Source organism: Argiope bruennichi, chromosome 6, assembly GCF_947563725.1.
Source record: "Argiope bruennichi chromosome 6, qqArgBrue1.1, whole genome shotgun sequence".
Classification (NCBI taxonomy): domain Eukaryota; kingdom Metazoa; phylum Arthropoda; class Arachnida; order Araneae; family Araneidae; genus Argiope; species Argiope bruennichi.
Genome location: NC_079156.1, coordinates 100,432,869 through 100,446,668, shown reverse-complemented (window position 1 = coordinate 100,446,668; position 13,800 = coordinate 100,432,869). Strand labels below are relative to the sequence as shown.

At 29.3% G+C, this 13,800-nt stretch overlaps 1 protein-coding gene across 1 annotated transcript in view; it reads right to left on the bottom strand.

Annotated features, from left to right (window-relative positions):
- LOC129972112 (transient receptor potential cation channel subfamily M member 2-like) overlaps positions 1 to 13,800 on the bottom strand; it is a 141,613-nt gene that overhangs the window by 51,009 nt on the left and 76,804 nt on the right. The window contains exons 5-10 of the mRNA XM_056086102.1: positions 11,760 to 11,972; positions 9,250 to 9,445; positions 5,566 to 5,749; positions 3,737 to 3,893; positions 2,598 to 2,691; positions 1,138 to 1,265 (exon numbers count right to left, since the gene is read on the bottom strand). Coding sequence (XP_055942077.1) covers positions 1,138 to 1,265; positions 2,598 to 2,691; positions 3,737 to 3,893; positions 5,566 to 5,749; positions 9,250 to 9,445; positions 11,760 to 11,972 — 972 coding nt within the window. The remainder of the gene's footprint in view (positions 1 to 1,137; positions 1,266 to 2,597; positions 2,692 to 3,736; positions 3,894 to 5,565; positions 5,750 to 9,249; positions 9,446 to 11,759; positions 11,973 to 13,800) is intronic.

Sequence of the window (13,800 nt, the reverse complement as noted above, 5' to 3'; positions counted from 1 at the left end):
TCTTCTGTACTGTCGAGAACGGGATATCTGTTTGTCGTGATATTGAACTTGCAATGCTGGTACCCTGCTTATTAGCTATCGCTTGATCCATAACGGCAGTTGCAACTTCCTCAACTTGTCCCTGCTTGATACCTTTACGTCCTCGGCCTTGAATTCTCGCACACCACGAATTCCTGTTGTTTCAAATCTTTCAACTATTCTTCCTAAGTTAGTTATGGTCATCGGTCCTCTACGTAACTGTTTTAAACGCCGGTATTCACGAAGGGCAGTTCTGGCATTTTTATATCGCTGATAAAACAGCTTGACTAATAAGGCGTGTCCAAGTAGTAACAACGCAGAATGACATAAATTCCCGCAACCCTTCCTTTTATGTCATGTCACAAAGTACCCGTATAAGCAAATTATATAATAAAGTTTTTGATCGCAGAGCCAATCTTTCCCCTATCGGTGGTTTTTGGTACTATTTTTTTCTTCTTGATAAATAGAAACCGCATACTTTAATGTGTATGGTGGCCAAATATTTGTTATATTTCGTCCAGTATATAACACGCTACAGGGCTCCGAACACCTCCTGTAATTTCTTGATCACCCTGTATGTGTGAATGCAATGAAACAGATTGCAAATGTGAACAAATATATTTGAATGCAATGAAACAGATTGCAGTTGGAACATATATATTTGAATGCAATGAAACAGATTGCAATTGGAACAAATATATTTGACAAAGTGTTAATACCTTTCTAATATTTCATAATTTACAAAAAATGTTTTTTACAGATTTGCTTATTTGACAATATTATATTTTTGTTTGACTTGAATATAATCATCCCTTAGACTTAGGTAACTGCTTAATCAGAAATACGCCACTGAACATCAATAAGTGTCAAATTTTATCGAAAAATATATATTTCTTGCTGAGAATCAACAGTTTTCATGGAAATGAGATGTACAATCTCCACTAAAAAAATTCCAGTTTTTTTTTATATTGCATGTGCTATCGATTTTCAGTTCTCTAACGGACTACATAAAATTGCAGTTTTAACACATTATTGCTTTAATATAATACGGTCAAATCTAATCATTTTCGTCATTGTTTCCAATGCATGCAAAGAACTGTAATAAGTTTATCACTATACCTTAAATTTGTTGGAAGGGTCTTTCATAAACACTTCTGACATGGCAACATGGGGGCTGTTCCAATCCAGAGTCAAATAGAGATCTTTGTGCATCTGCGCATGCCAGTTGGTGTTGTCAATCACCTGCGCTGCAAAGATTAAAAACATATGCAAGCTATGGTATTTTCTCGACTTTAGAGAAGAAATTATTTACAGTAATTCGTGGCATTCGTAAAACGCGTATTCCTATTTTAATATACGTCTATAATACTACATGTTGACAACGCCATCTATCGCCGTTTCGTAAATTTTTGTAGTGCTTGCATTGTAGCCATAGAATAACCTACTGGTACCTCAAAATTTTTTGAGATGGCGCTATAGGGCCTTACTCACATGCGAATACGTGCGTCTCACATCCAGTAGCAATAATGCAATTATTGTGTTAACCAATTCGAATATGTTAAGCTAATTGCATTCATGTTTTTTTTATTTAAATTCCCAGTTCATATGTAGGTAAGTTTGAAAAATATTCATAAGTAATCAGTCAGTGATTTGTATCTAAATATACACATTTAAAAAAAAAAAAATTACGAAAAAAAAAAATCCGAGCGAAGCTCAGTTTTTCAGATATTATATTTAAAATAGTCAGGAAAATCAGGAAAAAAAATCAAGTCCGCAGTCTCAAACATTTTTTATCTTAAGATAACGCTATTTTTTTATGTTAAGATAATTCTTTGGTTTTTAGATATGTCATTAATAGTCGCCTACTATCCATCATTCTCCGTTTCTAAATGAAATCGAAAAATACTCATTCAATGTACATTTTGAATGGGAAAAAATACAACTATCCTATACGATTTTATCAATTTTCTTTTCATATGAATGCTTGTGATTCCTGGATATGACATCAATATTCGCCTAGATGGCATCTTTCTCTATATTTCATGAATGGTTTACAATTTTGAGACATAGAATAAGCTTTTGAAATCCATAAGCAAATTTATCGACATTTTAATTGAGATATTTCCAATAAAAATATTTCTCAAAATATAGAAACATTGCTGACATATTTCAGATAATTTTCTGACCTTTCAATCTTTCCGTTATCTTACCATATACCGAAATATCATATTGTAAAATTTTAAATTCAACAATGTAAACATCGCATAGTTTAAATTGTTTAAAGTTTCATGCATTCTGAAAGCAAAATGAACCCAATTATTTTGCTAGCATTTCTTTTCTTGTGCGAAGCAGCACTGAGGCATTATAATAAAATAACTATAAGATTATTTATTTCATTATCATTTTTGTTTAGAATTGTAAATACTTTCATGTTGTGCTTCAAATCTAAAATTTACAAAATAATAAATATCATACAATCGATAATAATTTCATATATATAATTTATTCACTAGCTTAAAAAAAAGAATAATAATTTTCTGAACGGCTTAGGATATGTAGATTGATATAAACAAACTTACATTTAAATAAAGAACGCAGCAGATGATTCCCCAAGTTTTCGAGATTGCAGCTGTGTTCGTAAATGTTTAGAACTGTTAGATATATTTGTTCGTTCTAAAAGAGATGAAACAAATTAATAAATGTTCTCATAATTCATTTATTTTTTAGAATAATACTTTCAGAAGTTTATTCACTTCTTTTTCATATATATATCAGAGAAAACCATTACTTTAATAAATCGTCTGCTCTTATCTAGCAAAAATACAAAAATAAAGAACCCGTTCAATGAAATAATAGATAATGATCTTTATGAAAAACAGAATACAAATCCTTCAGGTTCAATATTAATCATACTTGAATTTCTAATATATTTTATAATATTCTGTTTCGTATTTTTAATATAGTTAGAATTATTTTAACTTTTGAAATTAGTAAATGTTCTCATAATTCTTTTATTTTTCAAAATAATACTTTCAGAAGTTTATTCACTTCTTTTTCATATATATATTAGAGAAAACCATTTCTTTAATAAATCGTCTGCTCTTATCTAGCAAAAATACAAAAATAAAGAACCCGTTTAATGAAATAATAGATAATGATCTTTATGAAAAATAGAATATAAATCCTTCAAGTTCATTATTAATCATATTTGAATTTCTAATATATTTTATAATATTCTGTTCGTAATTTTTAATATAGTTATAATTATTTTAACTTTTGATTTATGGGTATTGTTGCATCTGTTATTTTACAATTTTTTTTATGACTTATAGATTATAATGTAAGTTCCAAGCCAAGTCAATCTATGGAACACTCTGTCTAGATCTTCCAGATTTTTTTACTTTCCTATCATTTTGCATCATTGTATGTAAATTGTCCGATTATTTACCAACCAAAATAAAAATCCAGCCCTTTTTTTTAAAGGCTGAAATATGTAATTAATTCTTAACTGCAACTAACTTGAAAAAGTAAAAGAGTCTTTTTATTATAATTCTATTTTGGCAAGCTACCTTGACATTTCGTACATTCATAGTTTCCAGGTTAATGATATACTATTAGCATGTAATCTATCATTAGAACTCATTATACAAGTTCGAAAATGATTTATAAATACAAAAACTCCCTGTTTTCTCCTTGTTTCCAAAAAATTATATTTTACCTGTTTGGCATAACGGATACAGTCTATTATTCTATCCCTGAATATGTTACGCGACAAGCTGTTATCTCTGAGTTTAGGGAACTTTTCTGAAATTTTCCTGGATAATTCGGGTTTAAGGTAGTTTTCACAAAACTCAGCATCTGCTATTCCTTGAGGTCTAGAAAAAGAAAGAACAATTCATTACGTTATTGGAAGGAATTGCAGCATTAAATGTTCTTTTGTCATAAAGATTTATTATATCAAACTAAGATTTATTTACAATGTTCTGTTCCTCTTCTATAAAAATAATTAAATCATTAAATCACTAACTTATTTCGTTTGTAATTCGATCCCATAAATATTTTAAAAGCTTAGATTTAATTATTTTGAGAACGTTAGGGCATATGCAGTGTTTTAAAATTCTGTATAATTAGGGTAGAAGACTCATTTGTAATTCAATCACATAAATATTCTAAAAGCTTAGATTTAATTACTTTGAAAACGTTAGGGCATATTCAGAGTGTTTCAAAATTCTTTATAATTAGGTTAGAAGATTCGTTTGTAATTCAATCACATAAATATTCTAAAAGCTTAGATTTAATTGCTTTGAGAACGTTAGGGCATATGCAGAGTGTTTCAAAATCCCTTATAATTAGGTTAGAATATTATAGTACACAGCTTGATGAGAGCTGAATCACTATACAATGTATAATCCAAACTTAATCCGTGATCTTGAAACATAATTTCTTGTTATTAATCAGTTAGTGAAAATATCTGAAATGATTTGTTTGAACGTTTTTCAAAACCGTTTTGTGATATATGGTCAAAATGACATCAAGCGTTTTGCAATTCTATTGTAATAATTTCGTTTCTATTCTAAACTATTGAATAAATGCATCGCTTGTAAAAATAGATATGCAGTCAGTCACTTTAATTCTTTGTTCATTTATTCAGAGCTAAAGGAGATAAACTTTCGGGAGCTGTGAGCAAAGTTTTTTTGAGTTAAAAAACTGGTAACTTATTGGTAATGTCAAAATGTTAAGAGATTAATTTGTTCAACGGAATGCAAACTGTTGCAACGGAAATGCAAATGTTCTTCGACATCTGACATTGATTTTTAAACTACTGCACTAGAAATTTTTTTTTCATGTACAGTATTCAAAAACGTAAATACATGTGAATTAAATGCGCTTCAAAAGGCACTTTCTTCAACAGTAAAAAAAAAAATTATGTATAATTAACATAGCAGTTAACTTATTAAAAATATCAGAATTTTTAATATTTACTGATTTGTGATTCTTCATAGTGTTACATATACATACTTCTATCAGTAGGACCGCTTGTAACGGAATCAAAAGTATCCCGCTAATGCGAAATTCAATCTTCTGCTTTTGCCTCTGGCAACTTAAATGGTTTATCTATTTGTGCGTATGAATATAAACAAGTCTAAACACTCTGCCAATGTTCATGACATTTTCTATTACAACATTTGTTAGTTAATCTGTGACAATCAGATCTAAAATATTATTAGCAAAATAGCAGCCAGTATAGATGGACACAATTTCCAGTGTTCTTACATGGAAGAAATAAAATCATTCTTTTACGAAATCCAGATGAATGTCGAAAGGGTATTTCAACGTCAAATTTTGAAACAATTTCCGACTTTCATGTAAGTATATATTTTAATTATCTTATTTAAAACTCAAGCTTAATAACTTATCGAAACCAGTAGGATAATTTTAAAAATTCACAAAAAATATAATAAAAATACCTTGTATAGAGTAATAAGCACTAAATTCTTTGCGTAGGAGCACTTACGTTTCTCTAATTAAGTAATAAAGAGCATTTACCTTTGATTAATTTCAGAATAAGCAAATCCAAGGATGTCTGCCAGTCCACCCGTTCCTTTCATGACAACCAATGGTAGATGCCGCTTCAGATGATCTAGAACAAGTCGAGCACAGTCTGTGCCTCCCTGGAACAGCACAGCGACGACTGGAATTTCAAGGATACCCAGAGCACATCGATTTAAACCTTGAAAATCAAAGAATAACTTAATTGTAATCATGAAAAATTTCACAATGAATAATTTGGTATATCTCTACGAATAATACAGATGAATGTGTGTGTGTGTGTGTGTGAAAGAGAGAGTGGTGACGTTCTACAAGCCAGATTGTTTGATCTAAAACTACCAAACTTGACATAAATATAATCCAGATAATAGAACACCTTGCAGGAATATTTTGAATTTTTAGTTAATTAAAAACTAAGCAAAGTTTCAATGTTTTTCTACGATTATATGTAAATATACTGTAACACAAAACAGATTTTTAAGTCATCTTTAATATTTATTTTTTAAGTTTTAAAAAAATAAATAAAACATATTTTCAAATGTATTTTGCAACAATATATTTTATAATTGAAACAATCTTTTTCATTGTTGCTACTAATATTGAATATAAATTTAAGCATCTTTTGATTAATTTAAAATTTCAAAGCATAAGTAACTAATAAATAAATAAATATTTCAGCGTTCCATTTTGTTCATAGAATTTTCAAAACTGTTATAAGAAAGTTAAGAGTTATTATGAAAAGCAATGGATTTATAGGTCTAACTGGCACCAACTCCTTATACCCGGTAGATTACCTTGATGCGGGTCTAGAAAACGTGACCTTACATGGATAAAACCAAATCTCTATTGCTAAGCTTTAAAAGCCATAAATAAGACGCTACCCAGGTAAATATTTAAAAACTATAGTGATGTAATCAGAAATTTTATTCAATTAAGAATCTATTGTTTTCTGAAAACATTGGTTGGAAATTTATGATATTGTGTTTTGTTGGTGTATGTTCAAAAACTAATAAGCAAATGAACTTTTCATAAATTTTTCAGATATAATTTACTATAAATTCCAAATAAGAAGAAGAGTTAAAGTATCATATTTAATTAAGATATGGCTTCGTTATGATAATAAAATTAGAGGCAATTTCATATAAACGAACCTCTGAAAAGATATAATTGGCTGCTAATACAAATATATCTTCCATAATAACTCTCTGAACTCAGTTAGAGTGAAAATTTCGGTATTTCAGAACCTGGGGTAATTTTTTGTTGACGAGTACAAAATAGAATCGCCTTCTTCCCACAAAGTGCGTTTATATGAGGCCAATTGTTACAGCGCAATAGGAAGTCAACTTTTTTGTTTGTCAGGAACCCGAGGTTGTTACTTTCGAATGATTTAATTCCGCAGAGGGATGATACGCATTAGAATGTATATGTTTCCGAAATTCTTTGTTAAGCCTTGACCGCGACTTCCGTTCTGTTAGATGCTTTTTCTTTCACTTCATTTCATTCTCCTCCATTTCACTCTTTCGTATTCTTTCCCTGTGTTGGAGAAGTAATCGCCCTTCGTAAAAGCGCAGAGGGTTTCAATATTTGGTCATCTGAAAGATCAGTGATCCTGATAGGAGAATTGACAAATATTCTGCGGAATCTAATTAACGCCATGTTTATTTCATATTTTCGATTGACTAAAGGTTGGTGCTGCTATGCAGTGCTGTCTTTGTCAACTGTTTGCCATTGTTCTGACAACGTTGACTCAATTGTTTACATCAGAACAACATTAGAGACGACCATTGAGTGCAACAGTTGGTCTCGAGTAAACGTTACTTCAGAGAAATTTCCTGAAGAGGACACATGCTATGAGACCAGTTTTTAGCAATGAAAGTATCACCAGTGGTGGTTATTTGCAGTTTGAAAGAAGTAGATTTGCAATATTAAACTCTAATTATAAATTCTTTGATTATTTTAAATGTTATTTTTTTATTCAGCTAATATAGGATAATACAAAATGGTAATAAAATACCGATCGAAACAGCATGGGTAATTTTTCTGAAATTTTTTCTTATGAGTGTATTTATTCAAGCATCAAACCTTTTAAAGATATTGATATTTTACGTTAAGAGATATTGATACTGACTTTGAATGTGTTTGCTCTACAAAAAATATCGATTGCTTTACAAAGATTTGCCTAAGCAACGAACATAAAATGTTTGCTTCCTCGTTATAGATATAGCCATATTTTTACATCAAGAAATTATTGTCATTACACCAAATTTTAAAAGTGAAGAAAATGAAGCACTGATTAATGGCTACTAAATGGAAATTCAAATGAAAATACTTGCATAAAAATTAAATGAGAGAAAATGCTTAAAATGTTTATGAAATCTATTACATAAAATTGAGTTTCTTAACTATTTTCCCTCATAACTGCTTAAAATTGTGAAAAGATAGGTGTATAGGAGATTTTGCGACTCTAAATATTCTTGAAATCGACATTAGTTAGGACAGATCCAAAGTTTAAGAAACCCAGAATTAAAACAGGTATGAATTTCTTTAGAAGAAGTCTACATGTGTGAAAGTTTTCGAAATATTAAAAAATCTGAAACACTGGTATTACGATCCTTAGTTAAAGAGACCTAGTGTTTTAAAGAGAAGTAAATTTTAAGAAGCTGCGTGAATTTAAAATTTCATATTAGCTATAATTATTAAGCACTAGATGATATACTCCTTGTGGCCCAGGATTAAAAGCTTTTTTTTTTTAATATAAGAATATACTTTCGTATAAAATATCTCCTTTCAAAAATTCAAAGTAAAATTTAGATAGAATAATTAGAATATTAATTGAAGCAGGCAATTTAAAAAATTTTCGACATCTTATCCCCCCCCTCCCCCGACAATATTTTGTTAACAAAATTTGTATAGCAAATATTTATTGTTAATAGTTATTTTTCATTAATAAAAAGCATAAAAATAAATTAAACCAATAGGTTACCTGATATAAATTGTGATTTTAAAGTTTTCTCATTTTCTGTGGCAATAATTTCTTCTACAAATTTTAGTCCATCAATAATAATAAAAAATATTTCATTTCTCCCAAAGGATTTATTTTTCTAATCTTCTTTTGAAGTTTAAATGTTCACGCATGTTTTCCTTTAATATCATCATCAAAAATCATTACTTTAAAAAGAAAAGTTTGACAATAGATATATATTGAAATAAAAGAGAAATTTAAAAAATAATGATAGAATAATTCAAAATTTTAATATTGTCTGGAAGATTACCTATAAATTTCTTCATTTTAGAACAATTTTGCTACAATTTTTTTTTAAAATTAATAGGAGATGACAAAAATTGCACAGAAATAAATTGGTGTCGTTGGAAAGGCATTTAAGGTTGAATTTTAAGATGATTTAAAAATATATTTTCTGGAAAATGTTTCTTAGATATTTTCATGGATAAAGGGAAAAATTTTAATTAATGTCTATTTAAATGTATATTTAAATTATTTTTCTTTACGTTGAAGATTCAAAATTATTCTTTCCCTTGTTTCAATTAATAACCATGGAAAATTTAGCTGAATTCGATCAAATCGTTTGAAAAAAGATATGAAACACATATGCATACATAGCGATAGTAACTTTTATTTTTATTAAGATGATTTCATCATATTAGAAATTAATAAAAACTTACGGTAGGTGGAAGCTGATTTCCTGGGCTGCTCCAGAGAAGAAGCCAAGTAATGTTGCAACCGAAGAAGAAAGTAGTTGATTCCAGTCTTATTGATGGTTCCATCCTTCACGATGAGGAAATGAGTGTGATCAGGATTCAGATCGAATTTCTGTTCTTCGATTTTGTTGCCTTCGTTTTCTATCTCCACCCTTTGATTCTAACGAAAACAAGGAAGCAAATCGATATTCGATATAAAGAGAAAGTAATTATGCTTTAAGCAAACTAAACAGATTCACAAAACCTTTTTATTTTCTCTTGTACAAAAGGATTGCATTGTAATCGTCAAAAAAATTCAACGTCGAAATTTTTAGCGCATCTCCAAGTTTCACATCTCCCTGAGTCCGACAAATACATTTTTAGAATTATGTCTTCATGCTTATGAACATTGTGGTGAATCTTACAAGCCAGATAACAGCTACAAGACATAAGTAATTACTTTTGTCTTGTGGTCTTGTTACTCGGTTGCGAACCACAAGGTCCCAGGTTCTATCCTCGCTCATAACAATCCGCTACAACACGATAGCTTAAAACTCTTTTGAACTAGATGAATGAAATTTGGTATATAGTCTTAACATCAGGTTAGTGTGTTTGTTTCAGGCTTAAGAACATTCATTTAGAGACAGTCTGTTTGTCCTACTGCCCAAATACAAATGAACACGATATCGAGAACTAGAACGATAGAATTTGAAATACTAACTGAATATCCAAAATGTAGAATTTTTTTTTCAAATTTTCAACCAAATTCTTCTAGGATTTGATCTTTGTTCGATCTGCACTTTTGCATTCATTTAAACGCGATAATTCAAATGTTTAACTACTTAGGCGAATAAAATTTGGTTCACAGTTTTAATATCTGTATTAAATTTGGAACCGAATATGCCACAAAGGCGACCGTCTTCCTATATTTTTAGATGAATTTAAACGGAATAGCTCAAAAATGCAAAGATTTAAATAAATGAAAATTGCTATGAGATCTCGGGACTATAATTGCAGTACTGTTTTCACAAAATCACGCCAATTGACAATCAAGCCTTTGACTAATTTAATTGAAATTTAATACAAATCTGCACTTTATATATTAACACGGTGCGCTAAATTTCTTTTAATTGGTTCTTTTTGTTTTGTATTTATTTATTTTTGATTACCATACACTGGAACAAACAAGGAGACAGATTTCCTCAGAATGGATTTAATTCAAAATTTGATTTAAACAATCTACAAATTTGATATTAAGACTGCACACCTAATTCCGTCTGTCTAGATTAAAACATATTTGAATCATTTAACTCACAGGTAATTAGATATAATTACAAAAATGTATTTTTCCGAATTTTTGAAACATGAAGATCTCTCAAATTGTAACATTATAAGTAATGCTTTCTTTTTGTATTCTTCGTATCTGAAAAAATAAGGAAATTATAACGCTTTTTCCAAAACATATTATACAGTATAATTAATTTACAATACATTGAGACAGAATATGTTTAACTTAATCTAGAACAAATTAAATACATATATATATTCTAAAGTACAGATAACAATAGTGAACACGAAATCCATAAAGCAGTTCTTCTTCTCCAACGGTATATATGTTTCGAATTATTGTTCTTATATATTTATAAAAAAGTTTTCCTATAATTTGTTGTCAAAAAGAAATTTAATTTCTTTAAAAAATGGATGTAAAAAGTAATTTGATTGTTTGAAAATAAGAAATCATAACGGTAACTCCCCCCAAAAAATCTATATAAATAAATAGGAAACTTCTTGTATTTTATAGAAATCCGAAGAATTAAAAATATTTTCTTCTGTACAAATAGAAGAAGAATGAAAAAAGGTTTTAGTAAAGATTTCCTGATTTTTGTCAGGAAATTAGCAAGTAATTTGTGTTAGCTATAAACTATGCTTCATTTACAGGAAAGATTCTTTAAGCTTAAGTGATGCCATTCCTGTTGAATGAAAAAGAAAACAACAAAATTAGTTTTAACAGATTTTTAAGAATCTCTCAGTACTCTGCATATTTTCAGAAAGCTACGGAATTAGAGCTCTGGGGTTTTTTTCAGTTGCTATTCTCATTTAAATTAAAATTTAATCAACAAATAATCATAATAATATGTATAAAAATAGTTTTACATTAAAAACATCATGTATGTTTTTAAAAATATATTTCATTACGTGCACGCTGGCATAGTAATATTTTTTACTTTATTGCATATGAAATGCTAATATTAGATATAATTTAATGCATATTAGTTTATATTACGCGGCCATCAATAGTTTGTTTAATACACGGTGTAACCTTTGTTTTGTTCAAAGTGCTTCAAATTTTGTTTACAAATATTAAAGCAATTTTGTTTACAAATATTATTTACAGATATTAACCAATTGAATAATTAGTTTTTAATAAAAGACTTAAAAAGATTATTTTAGCAACGCTGATATATCAGATTGCAAGAATAAAAAAAAAAGCTTACACTTCCATCAAAATTGTCGCCATGATTAAGTAGATCTTGTCGGGCCACTCCTATCACAACAATTCGTGAATTAGGATCGGATTGATGATTTTTCTGAAAATGATTTTTAGAATTCCTTCTGTTGATTTCTTCATGCACTGCATCGCCAATTATTTTAGTCACACCCACATTGATGCCATTGGTTAGTATCCACATGTCAGTCGTATTAGTGGCCTGAAATATATCTTTCATTTAATAATTCATTTGCTGATAGCTTGAAACCTGCTTTAGCTTCGCCAAAGCATGCAAAATCTTCCTTCATTTCCAACACACACCAAGATGGTTGCTGGTGTAATATTGTAAGTGAAGTAATGATGTACTTTGGAGAAGTTCGTATATAAGATTCTGGCTTTAAAATTACATATTAACAAAGAATTACAAAGATTTACATATTTAAATAATTTGGGAAAAATAAACAGCAGTCCCCAAGTTCCAATAGTTGGTTCGATTTCGCAAATTTTTATTTTGTATTTGGAATTCATGGCATTTAAACATGCAATTAGTCCTCTGTCCTTCATCTGACCAATTTTGAACAAAAATCTGAAAAAATATTACTATATTATACATTCTCTATAGGTAAAAACCCCAATAGACTTTCTTAGTCTCAACCATTCTACCGATTTTATCAATTTTTATTTCATTTAAAAGTTCATGATTCCCAGATATAACATCGGGAGTTTGCTCGCCTCCACCTTCCAGTTTTGAAAAATGTCATAAAATAGAATTTTGACAGCCTTAGTACCTGAACCGATTTCATCAATTTTAGTCATCAATTAATTTCACATGTTTCGAAGCATACCTAATTAATCAGAATGCTCAATGTTTATTGTGAAATTCAAAATAGTATTTCCCTTTTATTGCGATTAGTTCATGAAATTAAGTTCATATGACTAAGTTAATACAATTAATATGGTAGATGAATAGCTGGTCACTGAAGATGCCAAGTCAGCCTTTTAATTAAGCATATTTTGGCATCGACAACCAGTTGGAAGTTTTGGGACAAGTAAGAAAATCAACTTTATCACTTTCTTACGATATGTAAGCAACTTAAAAAATGGCCCTTATAATGTATTGAATATTTAACAAGTCAATAAATTCAGCAAATAGTTCCAAATTAAAAGTATAACAAGAAGAAAAAGTTTCTTATGACCGATAAAAATGATAAAATGCTATTATGAAATTAATAAATAATAATTCAATTATCTGGCACGATAAGATTAAATAATTTTTATCTTTGTCGCTGGCATTTTTAAGCAATTTAAAGTGTTTTAGAGATGAATTGTATGTGTTATGTGTGAATGTGTTTGGGTGTATGTACGCATGTGTGTGTGTGTGCGCGTGTGTGTGTACGTGTGTGAGAGAAAGAGAGAAAGATAAAGGGAGACTGATAATGCTTTAATTATTCTTTCTTATCACAGTGTCTAGATTCACTATAGTAAAAACTATGAAACACATGTTTCTTTTCGTATTTTTGAACAGAGTTATAGCAAATAAAAAAACTTTTAATTAAAAATTCATTTAGGATTTTAAAAGCTTGAAACGAACCCACTAAAAATTCACAGTTTTTAATCATCTTATTTTATTTTGGAAAAAAGTAAATTTATAAAAAAAGACCAGAAGAAGAGGTATAAAAGTCTGAGACTTCAGGTAAAGAAACTTTTTGAGAGAATGTTCTAATAAAGAATATTTTCTTTTCCTTAAACGATAATTAATTTTTATTCTTCTGTCTCAACACAGCAGTTTCGACGATACATTTCTGAACATCTCATCGGAGGATACCTCAAATTTGAGGATAAGAGGCTTCTGGTATAGTCATTGATTCTCACTTTTCAGATAGGTACATAGACGGTGTGGGATCGTGTTACCTCAACTGCGATGATTATTCATACCTCTTCGTGAGGAATAGACTCATGGGTCGTGTCGTAATGAGATATATTTTGTGCTAACTACAATGCTCATTTTAAATTTCATGATAACCTGGTCTTTCAGACATTTCAACACA